This window comes from Nerophis lumbriciformis, linkage group LG03 (genome assembly GCF_033978685.3).
Source record: "Nerophis lumbriciformis linkage group LG03, RoL_Nlum_v2.1, whole genome shotgun sequence".
In the NCBI taxonomy this organism is placed as follows: Eukaryota; Metazoa; Chordata; class Actinopteri; order Syngnathiformes; family Syngnathidae; genus Nerophis; species Nerophis lumbriciformis.
The window spans coordinates 47,636,293-47,655,239 of record NC_084550.2 but is presented as its reverse complement, the minus strand read 5'-3'; the positions used below and the strand labels follow the sequence as shown (position 1 = coordinate 47,655,239).

Sequence of the window (18,947 nt, the reverse complement as noted above, 5' to 3'; positions counted from 1 at the left end):
CGCCGTCATTCCGGGTGGATTGACAAAAGACCTCCAGCCGCTAGATATTGGTGTCAACAGGGCATTCGAAGCTAGACTGCTAACTGCGTGGGAACTTCTCAGGGCTACCGCGCATGCTCGTAACTATCGTTGCATGCTGGGTAGTGTAGTTGTTATATTTGCTAGCTCATAACAGCACATTGAGAGACACGCTTACGCGCTTAATTCAATACTCGCCGTCATTCCGGGTGGATTGACAAAAGACCTCCAGCCGCTAGATATTGGTGTCAACAGGGCATTCGAAGCTAGACTGCTAACTGCGTGGGAACTTCTCAGGGCTACCGCGCATGCTCGTAACTATCGTTGCATGCTGGGTAGTGTAGTTGTTATATTTGCTAGCTCATAACAGCACATTGAGAGACACGCTTACGCGCTTAATTCAATACTCGCCGTCATTCCGGGTGGATTGACAAAAGACCTCCAGCCGCTAGATATTGGTGTCAACAGGGCATTCGAAGCTAGACTGCTAACTGCGTGGGAACTTCTCAGGGCTACCGCGCATGCTCGTAACTATCGTTGCATGCTGGGTAGTGTAGTTGTTATATTTGCTAGCTCATAACAGCACATTGAGAGACACGCTTACGCGCTTAATTCAATACTCGCCGTCATTCCGGGTGGATTGACAAAAGACCTCCAGCCGCTAGATATTGGTGTCAACAGGGCATTCGAAGCTAGACTGCTAACTGCGTGGGAACTTCTCAGGGCTACCGCGCATGCTCGTAACTATCGTTGCATGCTGGGTAGTGTAGTTGTTATATTTGCTAGCTCATAACAGCACATTGAGAGACACGCTTACGCGCTTAATTCAATACTCGCCGTCATTCCGGGTGGATTGACAAAAGACCTCCAGCCGCTAGATATTGGTGTCAACAGGGCATTCGAAGCTAGACTGCTAACTGCGTGGGAACAATGGAAGACAGAAGGCGAACACACCTTCACTAAGACGAGGAGGCAGCGCCAGACGACGCCAACATCTGCCAGTGGATCGTAAATTTGCCCAACTTTTCACTTCGGACACCGAAGACGAAGGATTTACGAATGAAGAATAACTTCAGAAAGTGAGCGCTATGTTTATTTTGTGTGTTGTGACATTAACGTTCGAGCAACATTATGTTGCTATTGCTCTGCACTATTTTGAATTTTACTATGTTTGTGATTGCACATTTGCGTACATTTTGGGAGTGAACAGAGTTGTTAGAACGCTGGTTTTTAATATATTATTAAAGTTTGACTGACCTATCTGACTGTTTTTTTGACATTCCCTTTAGCGCAGCATAGGCGCGGCTTATAGTCCGGGGCGGCTTATTGGTGGACAAAGTTATGAAATATGTAATTCATTGAAGGTGCGGCTAATAATCCGGTGCGCCTTATAGTGCGGAAAATACGGTACTCTTTTTTTTTTTATTTTTTTTTTTTATGTCCTGTCCAGCTTCTCAGGCAAATCATATAGTTGATGTAGATGCCCATGTCGGCTGTTCAGATTTACTTTACAAAAGAGAAGTGTAGGATACTTCTCTTGTTGCCTTATTTGTATTTGACTTTATTAAATGTATTTATATTATCATTTAGTGCAGCCGGGCCGGAGCAGGAGGGGATAGAAAGAGAAAAAAAAAGAAGACAGAGGGGGAAATTGTGGGGACAAGAGGGGGATTAGACAGAGAGACAAAAACAACAACAGCAAACAACAACAACAACAACAATAGAGCAACATCAGCAAATATGACATGTACAAATATGATGGTAAAAGTAATAGCAAATAAGCAGTTAGCGAAAAATAAAAAATAATACAGAAATGACAATGAGCATTATTACACTACAAATGGATCAATACAAATACCAATAGAAATAGCGCTATTGATAATGAACAATACCAATAATTTACCTTTATTATCAACAATACAGTTGTTTAAATGCAACAATACATATACGTAATGATAACTTGAGATACGAAAGAATGCAGAAAAATGGAGGGGGAGAAAGAGAAGCAACCTACATTAACCTTGTAGATTGTTATAGTCACAATAGGTTAAGCTTTGTCAGTGTGCCATGTGTTACACCCAGTTTACCCTAGGGCAACAACGTTAATATATGTTTGATGAAACGTGATTATGTGCATGAGTGTAAGTATGCATATGTACTTGTATATGTACAGAATGTGTATATGTGTTTGTACAATGAATGTATATGTACAGAATGTGTATATGTGTTTGTACAGTGAATGTATATGTACAGTATGTGTATGTGTATGTTTGTATATTGAATGTGCGTGTGGATGTACGAACATTAGGTAGGTAAATATGTACTGTATTTGTGTATGTATGTGGGAGCGTAGGTACCTATGTACGTATGTGAGCATATGTGAATTTGCATGTACAATACATTCGACTCCCAGAGTGCGTGGGAGCCAGAGCACGGCCCCATCACCCCCGAGAGCCCAACCCACAAACAGGAGGCGTGGTGCCCAGGGAACCAGGGACCACCGCCCCCACGCAGCCAAGCCGGCCAGCGACAGGAACCCCAGAGCCCGAACCACCGTACCGCCCACAAGGGCCAGCAGCAGGCCGCAGACAGACGCACCCGGCAGAGGACAGGGCACGAGAAAAGCAGGGGACCACACCCCACACGGGCAGAAAGGCGAGACGCCCCGCCCGAGGGACCCAGAGACTCCCCGCAACCGGACGGGAAGACCGCCCCCGCCCCACCGGCAACCGGGCCCCCACGAGCCCACCCCCCACCCCCGGAGAGCGCGGCGAGGCCAGCCCCCGGCCACCCCACCCAAACCGGCCGCCGCAGGACCACCCAGGCACAGGGCCACGGGAACCACCCACCCCACCCGCAGGGACCCCAACGATGGAGATGGAACAACCAGCAACCGCCCCGCCGAGCCCCCCCCCTGAGGGAGGGGAAAATTAAAAAATAATATTAATAAAATATATTAAAAAATAAATAAATTAATTAATTAATTAAAAAAAAAAAAGAATTAAAAGAAGATCACAGACATGCTGACAAACAAGGTCACTACCCCAGCAACTGGCCGACTCGCAGCACCTCGGAATACCTTGCAGCACCAAGCTACCACAATAGACGCAGGGACTAGGCCCAACAGGCCCCAACCAAGACGGGCACCCGGAAGGGATGGACAGCGGGACCCAGGAGCTCCAGACACGCAGTTCGGATGCAGTAGCCTGAGGCGTCGACCCCCGTCTGACAGGCAGGCCCAGAGCGTACCCCCAGAAATATACATACATACATACATATATACATACACATACACACATACACGTATACATACCCACACATACACATATATACATATACATACACATATGTACACATACACATATATAAACATACATACATACACACACATATACATACATATACACAGTTCGTCAGCCCCGACAGCCATCACGCGCGCGCGCTGCCACCAGTCACAACATCAGCCACACCCCTGCACCAGACCCAGCAGCCACGGGCGCCCACACCACAAACAAACGGCAGCAGAAACAGCAGCCGCAATAACCCCAGACAGCCAGCACCAGCCAATCAAATCAAAGCGATCAAAAAAAAACTGCGACCAGCAACCACACGCCACCAGGGCCACGGAGACCAGCCGGCGCCAGCCCGCCGGTCAGCCCGAACGCCAACACGCAAACAAGAGACACCAACAACCCCCCCAACCAAAAGGCCCCCCACCCCAACCCAAACCCGCACAAACACACCACCGCCCAAACAACCGAGACACAGCATCCAGACCAGACACGGGGGCTGCGCCGCCACCACACCAAGTCACCAACAGAGACCCCACAGCGCAAGGTCGGGCCACACGGGCACGGACCCCATCCAACAGGAAGTGAGACCCGCGCGACGCCACACACAAATAAATAATAAGATTAAAATAAAATAAAATAAAAAATAAAATTTAAAAAATAAAATAAAATAAAAATAAGTAAATAATAAAAATAAAAATAATAAATACATTAAAAATAAAAAAATATATATAACAATAATAAATGAATAAAAGCCTGGCAGGCCACCAGACCGCAGTCCCCGCCGGCCGACGAGGCAATGAGGGGTGCGCCGAACCCCATGTGTACAAGGCCCCCAGAGTGTCTACTGTGTAGTTAAAATTAGGAGGTCAGCCGTTACAGCCGACCTCCAGTCCCTATTGATGTGTGTACTGTAGCGTGAGTGAGATATGTATGCTTGTGGGAACTAATAATGCGATTAAAATTGGGGGACATCAAGGTCATGGTGGGTCCCAACCAACCAAGCCCCCCAAATCCTAAGTGTCTAATATGCAGCTAAGATTGAGGGATGGACGAGCAGGGGACAAGACAGGAGGACTGGAGCCCCATTGGAGGCATCCTCAACCCCCCGCCATGCCTCCCCGCAGGACAATCCCCAAAGTCCTATATATGTGTGACTGTGTGCGCTATAAGTAGGAGGAGTAGAGGGCCCGGACATCCCCCCAGTCCACGCGGCCGACAACCAGGAACTACGGCCAGGAGGCCGCCACCCCCCGCCACAGCCCGTGACCCACACCAGACCACTTTAACGTGACGCCACGCGAGCCCCTCCCCCCGCCAAACAAAGCCAGCCCCCGCCCGCCCCAACCCAACCCTGCAGAGCCCATACCGGCAACCAAACGCAGAGAAACCGCACAGCCCCCACGCCCAATGCAAACACCGCATCCCGGCCATCCACACAGCAACGTGCCCATACGAGTCCCGGTCAGGGGAAGGAGCCAATGCATCCCGTCCGCCCGCCAGCCCCCAAACCAGCCGGCAAGCCAACGCCAGCCAGCCCCACAACCCCACAAGCGCACAGACACCAGCCACAGTCCCCCAACCACTCCAACCCAACACAGCGATGCCAACCGCTGGTATCACCGCAGCAACCATCACCACCACCGCCCGTCCGCAGCGTAAACACCCGCGGCCGCCGAAACCAAAACAAAAAAGCGACCGACCCCGTAAACCACAACAACGCACACCCCCGGCTACCACCGAGGCCACCAACCCACCTACCCCAACTCATCCACAGCCAGGCCAATTGAGCCACCGGACATCCACACCCATGCACACACCTACACATTCATATACACATACATACACACATACATATATGCATATACATATACATACACATACACACATATACACACGCATGCATATACATATAAACATACACATCCACACATATATACACATTAATACACCCACACACATATACATAAGCCCACATATACACAAACACATACATACACAACACACACAAAAAAATAAATAAATAAATAAATAAATACAAAATTTAAAAAAAAATAGAAAGAAAAGAAAAAAAATAAAAATAAAATAAAAATAAACCCTTTAAATAAAATAAAATAAATAAAAATAAACAAGAGGCCTGGTCGCCAACAGTGCCCAACGCCACCAAACCCCGCAGCCCCTCTTGCACGTCCAGGCCCCCCCCGCCCACCACCCACCAGGCATCCCATCCGGCAAAAAGCCATAAGGGCCCAGCCCTGCGCCCACAGCCGGCATGCCACGGCACCTCAGCAGACCCGGCGCCGCGATCAGCAATGCACACCGGGGCAGCGACACATACATATGTACCTACATACATACCGGTACACACAGATTTCACCATACATATATACAAACGTACACACACCCACATACACGCGTACCCATATATAATTTAACAGAATAAGTTAAATATATTAAATAGATTTAAAAAAAAAAAAATAATAATAATATATATATATATATATACATACACACATACATATATATATATACACATTCATACATATATACATATATACATACATACATATACATACATACACATACATACATATATATATATATATATATATATATATATATATATATATATATATATATATATACACATAAAATAAATTAAAATAAATAAATAAAATTAATAAAAAAATAAGGGCAGAGTAAAACACAGGAGGGGGACTCCCGCAGGGCAGTCGGGCAGCACCGCCGGGGCCCCAACAAGGGAGGCAAGCAGTCCCCCCAACCCGGCACCAGGCAGGCCCGCACAGCCGCAGCGCAGGGCGACCCCGGGCAGACCCCGCCCCGCGCCCCAGGGGAAGGAGGAAGCCCACGGACACCCGGAGCCAGAGGGGCACGAGCCGACCCCCGCCCGACAGCGGCAAGACCCCAGCCCCACGGGCGCAACCCCCCGCCCAACCACCCACGGGAGGCACAGCCCCCCCAACCAACCCAAGGCGGCCGCCCACAGCCCCACCCGCACCCCAACACCCGCCCAGGCACCTCCACCCACCCCCACCCCCAGCCACCAGACCACCCACGGATCGGCCCGCCAGGCCGGAACCAGGAAACACACCCCAGGCCCACTCGACCCCGCGGCACACGGCCCCCCCGGCACCCAGGACCCCCCACCCACGGAGCAAGACCCCCGGGACAGAGCCCCAGCCCCGGCCCCCAAGGGAGTCAGGTCAGAAAATTAATTAGCGGTGCCCAAAGAGATCGGAATTCTGTCAGTTGTTGGTTTGATTCAGCAGACATTCTTTCCATAACTACATAATCTAATAAAATGTTTTTGTAAAGGTTTATACATAAATTATTTTTTGATTTCCAATTTATGAGAATAGTTTTCTTGGCGATGCCTAACGCATTTATAAGGAGGTATGTTTTGTTTATATCAAGATCAGTTGCGGAGAGATCACCCAACAGGCAGAGTGCGGGGGAGATGGGAATAGGAATCTCTAACGCTAATGATAGGTTCTCGCACACTCCAAGCCAAAAGTTACTCACGGGAGCACAGGACCACATTGAATGCAAGTAATTATCTATCTTATTATCTGAGCAGTGTACACAGATGTTAGAGTCAGCTAAACCCATTTTATACATTCTTAGACCGTTGTAATGTATTCTGTAAAGTATTTTGAGCTGAATCAGTCGTACATTTGGATTCTTAATCAAACGAGTAGTATTGAGGCATATTTGTTTCCAGAATTCTGGGTCACAGCTTGTTGATACGTCTGAGTGCCATTTAGAAGTTGGAATACTTATTGTGTTATCTATTTTTGATAAGAGAGCATATAATTTGGATAAAGCTTTGGGGGCAGATGTTTTGAAGAATTTAACGGTCGTAGGATTACTTTCCCATGTTGTTTTGTTGAATCTTGCGCTGATTACAGATTTGATTTGTATATATTCTAGAAATTTATTAGGATTGATTGCATATTGTGTTATTAAACTTTTAAAAGAGATAAAACTGTTTGCATTGATGATATCCCCAAGGCATCCGACTCCCTTATCATACCATGTTGGAAAGTTCAATGGCTTCTTGTTTAAAAGAAAATCAGGATTATTCCAAATAGGCGTAAATTGGCATGGATCGATATACTCGATATATCGCGGTTTGTCTCTGTGCGATATAGAAAAGGACTATATCGTGATATTCGAGTATACGTTCTCACGCGGTTGCTTTTAGCTGCGGGCATTACACTACAGGCTCTTCTCACTCTTTCTAGTCTCCTTCTCACAGAGACATAAACAAGCGCACCTTCTTACATACGTCACATACGTATACGCCCTCGCGGAGCAGGGAGGTAGCAGCATGGGTAACATTAGCTGTGGTGCGAGTGGTAATACGAGAGAAAGAAGGTGTGAATCTGGTGACAAATGAAGGAATAATTAATTCCCAAGAAAAACAGCACGGGGTCCATCGTCTGGCGGTGGTTTGGCGTCAAGTGGGAATATGTCGAACAGACAACCGTAATTTGTCAAGTGTGGAGCAAAAGCGTTGCTACAAAAAGTAGCATTACTGCTAATTTGTAGCGTCATTTGAAAAGTCACCCGCTAGAGAATGAAGAGTGCTTACTCCGCATGTCAACATCTCTGTTCGGTGCCACACCAACAAAATGCAGAGGCAACCATTTCCACATCAACACCGTATGAAGAAAAAAAAACGACATAAGGAGGTAACGTCCGCAGGAACCTACCACATAGCGAAGGACATACACTATTTGATTTCCTGTTATGCAGCTCATTTTTATTTGACAGTTATTGAATTATCTTGTGTGACATCATGCACAAAAGTGCACTTTATTTGTATTAAACTATTGTAGTGACGTTCTGTACAAAAAGTGCACTTTAATTTAGTGGTGTTTTGATTTGTCATCTTAGTGACATGCACAAAAGTGCACTAATAGCTTGTTTTAAAATGTCTCTGACAATCTTGCACTTTCTGTTTTGAAATGACATGAATGTTTGTGCCACTGCTTAATAACTGTTTAATTAATAATTACAGTTTTGGTCAATTGACTTAGTTGTGATTTCCCTCTCTGCATGAAAGTTTAAAATGAGCATATATTAATGTAGTATGAACAAGAATGTTTTAATGTAGACACATAAAATCATCATACTGCTGTGATTATATGCATTGAGTGTTCATTCAAGACTCAGGCAAAGTATCGAGATATATATCGTGTATCGCGATATGGCCTAAAAATATCGAGATATTAAAAAAAGGCCATATCGCCCAGCCCTAGCTCACAGTCATTTTTTGGCATAGCTCAAACTCAGGTCCCAGGCCTCGAGTTTTAACTTTTTAAGGTCAAAGCAAGTGTTGCTTTAAAAGAGGGCTCATATTTTAGAGCACCAGGGCAAGTTAGAAGGGCACCAATGCAAACATTATTTTCTTTCGAGGCAGGGGCTCCAAAGCATGCATGCATGCTTGCATACACACATATATCACTGTTTTTTAATTCATTATTAATATAAACTTCTTAGCTTTTTGTCATTTCATGATGCCTTTATTTCGATTTTTACATTTTGATAGGGGGAGGTATTTTTTTAAATTATTATTATTCAATTTTTTTAAGTTATGTACATTTATATGTAGATGTAGATGCTGTATCGGGACAGATCCATTAAGAGTTTGAGCAGAAATATGTCATATAGGAATTAACTATACACAATAAAACATTAACAAAATGCTGTGTGACATGAATGTTTTTTGAAGTAATACCTTTGTGACATGAAAAAAAACTCAAGTAATGTAAAAAAAACAGGGTTTTTACTTTTTTATATTAAAATAAAACACAAAGCAGTTTGGCTAATGAAGATGAAGTCTAATAAACAACCTTTGTTCTGCTCTTGGGTCAGTACAACCGTTTGGCTAACAAAAATTAAGAGGAGTGACACCTCACATCGAATACACAATCTTTACAGCCTTTGTTCAGTTCGATGAGATGACAAAACATTTGAGCTAGTATAGATGTTATTTGAACACTGATACAGTTTGCAGTTAAATAAAGGACAAGTGAACATCCCAGTGCACAAAGTAAAGACTTTAAAAACAAGTTGTGACAACGTTCATGACACATCGCCTGCAGCATGTTTCCTCACCTTATTAACTGTCAGTCACTGCAGCTGATGGACGCTGTATAGAGGAAAAAAAAGCAACATCAAATCGTTTATCTCCTTCGCTGTATACGTTTAGTGTGGGGTCAAGTGTCTCCAATATTGTACACACCTGTCTCCATCTAAACACAGCAGTGCGCTCTTAAACGCACGCCGGGAAGCGAGGGAAAATGACGTTAAACCAAGCGCTTGGCTCCGTTTACTCTGAGGGGAAATCTCCCGAGCAATGTCTCTGTAGCTAGTCCGCCATGATTATCAAGCCAGACGACGCCAGTGCGCATGCGCCTGACTTCCTGTTGCCTAAAATGCATTAATAAATGACGGAGTTTCGGTAATGAAAAAATTAGACGGTGTTACTAACCGTCTGGAATTTTATCACAAGTTATCATTATACTGTTTATTCTTACATCCCTCGTCCATTAACAAGTAAAAAGTCAAGGGTGGTCATGGCATGTTCTTGTCGCCGATGTTGGTAAATTTTTTAGGGCATTACGGCGTAAGACAAGGGCGGTCGCGGCTTTTGCCACAGTTGCCGTGGTTAAATTCGAGCCCTGAGGTCCTATTCCTGTCTACAGGGCTACGCCTTCTGGGTAATGTAGTATATAAACATTTAGCAACACACCGGTAACCTCACTTCCTATTTTACATTTACTCATATAGTTTTTTAACATTTATGTATCTAAGTCAAGGAAATTAATAACATATTTTCATTTTCAATGTCGACCTAGCAAAAAGGGAACATTTACCGGTACATGTCAAAGATGTTGAAGTGTGATGATCTACGGAGAATGTCTTCAACTTGTGGATGACAGAGCAGACAGCGGACAATAAGGAAGCCTTTGCTGGTGTTGCAGTTTATAATTATGATTAATTCTGACTATTATTAGTCATAATTACAGTGCAGGAATCTGACAATGAGCTCTGAGTATGTTCTTTTACTGCCATCTCGTGTTTACTTTGAAGTCTTTGCAGTATAAAACAAGTAAAACATCAATGCAGTATTTATTTTTCCTTTTTTTTAATCAGAAATCCTGTGTTTTTTAAGTCAAGGTACACATCTAATGATAACAACTTCATCAACTCACAAGTTGATTGATTCCCCCACTCAAAAAATAAGTTTGAAAACATTGCTAAAACTTTCTGAAAAATATCCACCAAATTCAGCCACGATGATCACAAAAAAGCCTGCAGAATAGGGGTGGGACTGCCCACTTACCAACATTACAATTGTCATCATTAAAGTAATCAACATTACAATTACCAACATCACAGTTACCGGCATTACAGTGACCAACATTACCGTATTTTTCGGAGTATAAGTCGCACCGTAGTATAAGTCGCACCTGCCGAAAATGCATAATAAAAAAGGAAAAAAACTGCGACTTATAGTCCGAAAAATACGGTAGTTACCAACAGTGTAGTTACTAACATTACAGTTGCCTAAAGTGTAGTTACTAACATTACAGTTGCCTACAGTGTAGTTACTAACATTACAGTTACCCACATTACATTTACCCACATTACAGTTACCCACATTACAGTTATCAACATTACAGTTATCAACATCACAGTTATCAACATCACAGTTACCAACATCACTGTAGGGCTGGGTGATATGGCCTTTTTTTAATATCTCAATATTTTTAGGCCATGTCACGATACACGATATATATCTCGATATTTTGCCTTAGCCTTGAATGAACACTTGATGCATATAATCACACCAGTCTGATGATTCTATGTGTCTACATTAAAACATTCTTGTTCATACTGCATTAATATATGCTCATTTTAAACTTTCATGCAGAGAGGGAAATCACAACTAAGTCAATTGACCAAAACTGTATTTATTAAACAGTTATTAAGCAGTGGCACAAACATTCATGTCATTTCAAAACAGAAAGTGCAAGATTGTCAGAGACATTTCAAAACAAGCTATGAGTGCACTTTTGTGCATGATGTCACTAAGATGACATATCAAAACAACACTAAATTAAAGTGCACTTTTTGTACAGAACGCCACTACAATAGTTTAAGACAAATAAAGTGCACTTTTGTGCATGATGTCACACAAGATATTTTAATAACTGTCAAATAAAAATGAGCTGCATAATAGGAAATCAAATAGTGTATGTCCTTCGCTATGTGGTAGGTTCCTGCGGACGTCATCTCCTTCTGTTGTTGACTATTTTTTTCATACGGTGTTGATGTGGAAATGGTTGCCTCGGCATTTTGTTGGTGTGGCACCGAATGGAGATGTTGACATGCGGAGTTTCAAGCACTCTTCATTGTCTAGCGGGTGACTTTTCAAATGATGCTACATATTAGCAGTAATGCTACTTTTTGTAGCAACGCTTTTGTCCCACACTTGACAAATTATGGTTGTTTGTTCGACATATTCCCGCTTGAAGCCAAACCACCGCCAGATGATTTGTTACCAGATTCGCACCTTCTTTCTCTTGTATTACCACTCGCACCACAGCTAACGTTACCCATGCTGCTACCTCTCTGCTCCGCGAGGGCGTATACGTATGTGACATATGTAAGAAGGTGCGCTTGTTTAAGTCTCTGTGAGAAGGAGAGACAACAAAGAGTGAGAAGAGCCTGTGTAGTGTAATGCCCACAGCTAAAAGCAACTGCGTGAGAACTCGAATGTCACGATAGTCATTTTCTATATCGCACAGAGACAAACCCGCGATATGTCGAGTACTCAAAAGCTGACAGTGCGCCTTATAATCCGGTGCGCCTTATATATGGGTTACTATTAATATTAATTTTCATAAAGTTTAGGTCTCGCAACTACGGTAAACAGCCGCCATCTTTTTTCCCCGTAGAAGAAGCGCGCGGTGCATGCTGGGATATGTGACGTTTCATTTCCATTTGTGTGTTTATGTAAAGACCCCAAAATGGCTCCTATTAAGTGTGTTGTCTGTCTAATTATAAATAATGCAGACGAGGCGTGTTAACTGAGTTCTCAACGTTTACTCACAGCGTGCTCATAACCACATTCTAACTGCCAGCACATACAACAACGCTTCTCAGGGCTACCGCGCATGCTCGTCACTATCGTTGCATGCTGGGTAGTGTAGTTGTTATATTTGCTAGCTCATAACATCACATTAAGAGACACGCTTACGCGCTTAATTCAATACTCGCCGTCATTCCGGGTGGATTGACAAAAGACCTCCAGCCGCTAGATATTGGTGTCAACAGGGCATTCGAAGCTAGACTGCTAACTGCGTGGGAACAGTGGATGACAGAAGGCGAACACACGTGACGTTCACCAAGACAGGGAGACAGCGCCGGACGACATACGCCAACATCTGCCAGTGGATCGTAAATGCCTGGGCAGATATTTCGGTCACAACTGTGGTCCGAGCTTTCCGGAAGGCAGGATTCACAGAACTGCTGGACAACAGCGACACTGACTCCGATTACTTCGACGAGACGGAGCCGGCCATTTTGGATCCCACATTCGCCCAACTTTTCAATTCGGACACCGAAAGGGAAGAATTTGAGGGATTTATGAATCAAGAATAACTTCAGAAAGTGAGCGTTATGTTTATTTTGTGTGTTGTGACATTAACGTTCGAGCAACATTATGTTGCTATTGCTCTGCACTATTTTGAATTTTACTATGTTTGTGATTGCACATTTGCGTACATTTTGGGAGTGAACAGAGTTGTTAGAACGCTGGTTTTTAATATATTATTAAAGTTTGACTGACCTATCTGACTGTTTTTTTGACATTCCTTTAGCGCAGTTAGATGCGGCTTACAACACGGGGCGGCTTATAGGTGGACAAAGTTTTGAAATATGCCGTTCATTGAAGGCGCGGCTTATAACCCAGGGCGCCTTATGGTGCGGAAAATACGGTATATCGATATATCGCCCAGCCCTACATCACTGTAATCAACATTATAAGATCCAACATAAATGTCACCAACATTACTCTTACCAGTTTCATGACAATTACTAACATTACAGTTACCAACATTAAGGTTACTAACATTACAGTTACCTACATTAAAGTATTCCACATTACAATTGTCAACATAAATGTCACCAACATTACTCTTACCAGTTTCATGACAATTACTAACATTACAGTTACCAACATTAAAGTTACTAACATTACAGTTACCTACATTAAAGTATTCCACATTACAATTGTCAACATAAATGTCACCAACATTACTCTTACCAGTTTCATGACAATTACTAACATTACAGTTAAAGTTAAAGTTAAAGTACCAATGATTGTCACACACACACTAGGTGTGGCGAGATTATTCTCTGCATTTGACCCATCACCCTTGATCACCCCCTGGGAGGTGAGGGGAGCAGTGGGCAGCAGCGGTGGCCGCGCCCGGGAATCATTTTGGTGATTTAACCCCCAATTCCAACCCTTGATGCTGAGTGCCAAGCAGGGAGGTAATGGGTCCCATTTTTATAGTCTTTGGTATGACTCGGCCGGGGTTTGAACTCACAACCTACCGATCTCAGGGCGGACACTCTAACCACTGGGCCACTGAGTAGGTCCAACATGTTACCAACATTAAAGTAAGCTACATTACAATTGCCAACATTACAATTACCAACATTACAGTTACCATCATTAGAATGGGACGACAAAAAAAATGTGCCCTTGAATTAAACTCGAATCCAATACACTGCTCATATTACCTTAACTTATTTTCATAAATTATTCTCAATTTACATATCTAAATGAGGTTAGAATGTGTATCTTTTTTCCCCCACAGGTTCCACTTGTGGAAAACATTCAGTTTCCTTTATATCAAGAGGGGGCAACTGCCATCATGAGTGTGTACATGCGCATGTAAGTTTTTATACAGTATTAGATGACGTGATGATGAAGTGTTTGTCATAGTTTGCTCATCCCAACAAGCAAAATATCATCTCACTGCAGTTCTACAGTATGTGCATTAGAGATCATAGATGCATACTTTGTGTTCTTTTAGGCGACAATTTCTGCCCATGTGTTTCGTCTATGACTTTTCACTGAATGACCTTCTAGCACCAAGTAAGTATATACTATACATCTCTGTAATATGAGTATCATATGTTACATGTATATCATTATCTGTATTCTGTAGTGTGCTTATAGCCCCCCAATTTTCCAAATATCTACAGTATATCCGTTTGTATTTGTATACTATGTTCATCATACCTTCATTTGTTATCATACTGTAATCTGTACTGTATCTATATAGCATCTGCATCATCCATCATATCTTTATCAATCAGTGTAATATTCACTATATCATAATCCAAATATGTTTCTTCTAGCATCTACAGTATATTGTATGTCAAGCTGTATTTTTGTGGTCTGTATATTTCTGTACATATTGTAATTCTGCACTTGCTAGTTAATATTTAATGTGTATGTGAATTTTTTTCAGAGAAACCGAAAACACTCATTGTTTTAAGTGCCATCATGAACTTTCTGCAATTCCGAAAGGAGAGGATGAACATGATGCAGGAAAAGCAAGCCAAATATGTACGTATGGTCTTTAACAGATCTTAAATTTGAATTGGTGAAACTACGCCTGCACGATTTCAAGAAAAACCCTCAATGCAATTTTTCTGCCAAAAATTGCGATGGCGATTTCATTTGCGATTTGTAGATTTTATTAATTAAAATGCATATAATTGCTAAAATGATGAGTGGAGGAATTTTTGTTACTTTTATACTGTCAATCAATGCTACACATTAGAAAAATATGCACATTTTCAAAAATATTGAGGTTTATGTTTGCTTATAGGCCTAAAATTATCTTTAAAAAATGTATTCTTACAAAATATTTTTTTGTTTTTGAAAATTACTAATTAATTTAGAATCGGAATAAATAAAAAAATCGAGATTTGGATATGAATTGACTTTTTAAGCACTCCTAGTGTTTAAAAAAGAAAAGAAAAAAGAAGCTCCATCAGGTTGGATGAGAAGTGTTGATTTTCATCCAGGATGTCTCTGTACATTGCTGTAGTCATCTTTCCCTCTATCCTCACTAGTCTCCCAATTCCTGCCGTTAAGACATGGGTGTCAAACTCTGGCCCGCGGGCCAAAATTGTCCCGCCGTGTAATTTCACTTGGCCCTTGAGGCGATATCAAATTAACACTAGGGCTGGCCCGCCGATTATATACAGCGGCAGTGCCGCGGTAACACCGCATTCACCGCTAATTCTCATATTTGCCAACCTTCCCGGGAGACTCCCAAATTTCAGTGCCCCTCCCGAAAATCGTCACGTCCGCTTTTCATCCAGTCCAACGAGTGCTGGCCCAGTCACATAATATGTGCGGCTTCTGCACGCACACACAAGTGAATGCAAAGCATACTTGATCAACAGCGATACAGGTTACACTGAGGGTGGCCGTATAAACAACTTTAACACTGTTGGAAATATACGCCACACTGTGAACCCACACCAAACAAGAATGACAAACACATTTCGGGAGAACATCCGCATCGTAACACAACATAAAAACAACAGAACAAATACCCAGAACCCTTTGCAGCACTAACTCTTCCGGGACACTACAAGGTGTGTGTGTGTGTGGAGGAGGGGGTTTGGTGGTAGCGGGGGGGTGTATTTTGTAGCGTCCCGGAAGAGTTAGTGCTGCAAAGGATTCTGTTGTGTTTATTTTGTGTTACGGTGCGGATGTTCCCCTGAAATGTGTTTGTCATTCTTGTTTGGTGTGGATTCACATTGTGGCGTATATTTCTAACAGTGTTAAAGTTGTCTATACGGCCAACCTCAGTGTAACCTGTATCGCTGTTGATCAAGTATGCGTTGCATTCACGTGTGTGTGCGTACAGAAGCCGCACATATGTGACTGGGCCGGCACGTTGTTAGAATGGATGAAAAGCGGACGTGACGACAGCTCGTAGAGGACGTTAAAGGCAGTGCATTTAAGGCACGCCCCCAAGACTGTGGTCCGGGTGGACTATTTCGACATAATTGAACAAGCAAGGCTTATATAACTTTATAGTGCCATGCAAAATCCATCCATCCATCCATCCATCTTCTTCCGCTTATCCGAGGTCGGGTCGCGGGGGCAGCAGCCTAAGCAGGGAAGCCCAGACTTCCCTCTCCCCAGCCACTTCGTCCAGCTCCTCCCGGTGGATCCCGAGGCGTTCCCAGGCCAGCCGGGAGACATAGTCTTCCCAACGTGTCCTGGGTCTTCCCCGTGGCCTCCTACCGGTCGGACGTGCCCGAAACACCTCCCGAGGGAGGCGTTTGGGTGGCATCCTGACCAGATGCCCGAACCACCTCATCTGGCTCCTCTCGATATGGAGGAGCAGCGGCTTTACTTTGAGCTCCCCCCGGATGGCAGAGCTTCTCACCCTATCTCTAAGGGAGAGCCCCGCCACCCGGCGGAGGAAACTCATTTCGGCCGCTTGTACCCGTGATCTTGTCCTTTCGGTCATGACCCAAAGCTCATGACCATAGGTGAGGATGGGAACGTAGATCGACCGGTAAATCGAGAGCTTTGCCTTCTGGCTCAGCTCCTTCTTCACCACAACGGATCGATACAGCGTCCGCATTACTGAAGATGCCGCACCGATCCGCCTGTCGATCTCACGATCCACTCTTCCCTCACTCGTGAACAAGACTCCGAGGTACTTGAACTCCTCCACTTGGGGCAAGATCTACTCCCCAACCCGGAGATGGCACTCCACCCTTTTCCGGGCGAGAACCATGGACTCGGATTGCAAAATCGAGTTTCAAATAATAATAATAATAATTAAAAAATATCAATGGCATATCAAATACAATTTAAATAAAAATTGAATGCCTCTTTTCTATTTGCAGCCTTCTGAGGTAAATATCAACATTAACTTTTTTCACAGGCTAATAAATTTGAAAATAAAATAACAATGAATAAACCAACTATTCAGGACTTTAAACTGCTCAGTTTGCAACACACTGATCTAATCTGATGTGCCCAAGCCAGATACCTGGCATCTTTTCTTGGATGCTAGTTCATTAATGTCGGGTCTCAGGCTTTGAGCTGAGGCAACCTTCATTATCGAACAAAGGTGTTCATCAGTCATTACGAGATATAATGACTGATGAACACCTAAGTCATTACGAGATATAATCAGACCAGATTATTTTGTTTCTCATGGTCTGAGAATCTTTCAGGTGCATTTTGGCAAACTTTTTACTGAGTAATGGCGTCCTTCTGGCCACTCTACCATACAAGCCTGATTGGTGGATTGCTGCAGAGATGGTTGTCCTTTTGGAAGGTTCCCCTCTCTCCACAAAGGAATGTTGCAGCACTGACAGAGGGACCATCTGGTTCTTGGTCACACTAGACTAAGATTAATGCAGCAATGTACAGAGTTATCCTAGATGAAAACAAACACTTCCCATCCAACCTGATGGAAAAATGCTGAAAAGAGGAATGGGTGAAACTGTCCAAAGACACAGCAGGTGTGCCAAGCTTGTGGCATCATATTCAAAAATACTTGAGGCATTAATTGGTGCCAAATGTGCATCTACAAAGTATTGAACAAAGGCTGTGAATACTTATGTACATGTGATTTATTTTATTTTTTTATTTGTAATACACTTGCAAAAATAAAAAATAAAATATTGTCATTTTGGGGTATTGTCTGTACAATTTTCAGTACAAAAATCAATTAATTATATTTTGGAATAAAGCTGTAACATTACAAAATGTGGAAAAAGTGAAACGCTGCGAATACTTTCCAGATGCACTATACATTTTCCCACTTAAGTATAGATATGTTGTATGTGCTAATATTTGTGTCATGAATACATTTTCCAGGTATTCAGCATGGAGTAGTTGTTGTAAGACTGTCTGAGCAATATGCTTCTTCAGTTCATATTCCAAATAACTTACTTGAGTTACTTTGTTTATCGACAGAGGGCAGACCTGGATAGGATGCAGGCTTATGCTAAGGAAAACCAAGAAGCAGAAAAAAAAATTGCGATACTGACGTAAGTATTCATAGACACGCTAATGTCAGCAAAACATCAAACTTACAGATTGTTGTCTTAAGTGGCTTTGGCTGTGTTCACATTTGGTTCACTTAAAACAAACTCGAGTGCAATTGCGCTGTTTGTTTTTTTTGTTATCACGATCATGCAAACTCTGGTGGTGTCCAAACAAACACTCCATTTCGACAGCGTCTTCTCCCCGTCATCTTTGTTGTACCGGTAATTTTTAGTGCTTCCAAAACAAGCCTACTGACAGATATAAGTTAGGACTGTATGCTACTTTATATTAGAAATGGCAACAGCGGAAGATGAATGGCCCACAACAATAGGATAGAAAAAATTTTTGGGGTCCTTATACACACACCATAATAATACCTGTATGTTGAAGCACAGCATGTCTTGACTTTGGTAGCCGTGATCCGATGACAATCCATCAAGCGGTGCAGCTTCGCAGCTTTTTAAAGTCGAACTAAAACATTTTTGACAGAT

General features: G+C 43.0%; 1 protein-coding gene across 2 annotated transcripts in view; it reads left to right on the top strand.

The window, feature by feature from the left end:
- nuf2 (UF2 component of NDC80 kinetochore complex) overlaps positions 1-18,947 on the top strand; it is a 38,365-nt gene that overhangs the window by 7,812 nt on the left and 11,606 nt on the right. For both annotated transcript variants that reach the window (XM_061929270.2, XM_061929263.2), the window contains 4 exons: positions 14,231-14,307; positions 14,450-14,511; positions 14,891-14,988; positions 18,385-18,458. In XM_061929270.2, coding sequence (XP_061785254.1) covers positions 14,231-14,307; positions 14,450-14,511; positions 14,891-14,988; positions 18,385-18,458 — 311 coding nt within the window. The remainder of the gene's footprint in view (positions 1-14,230; positions 14,308-14,449; positions 14,512-14,890; positions 14,989-18,384; positions 18,459-18,947) is intronic.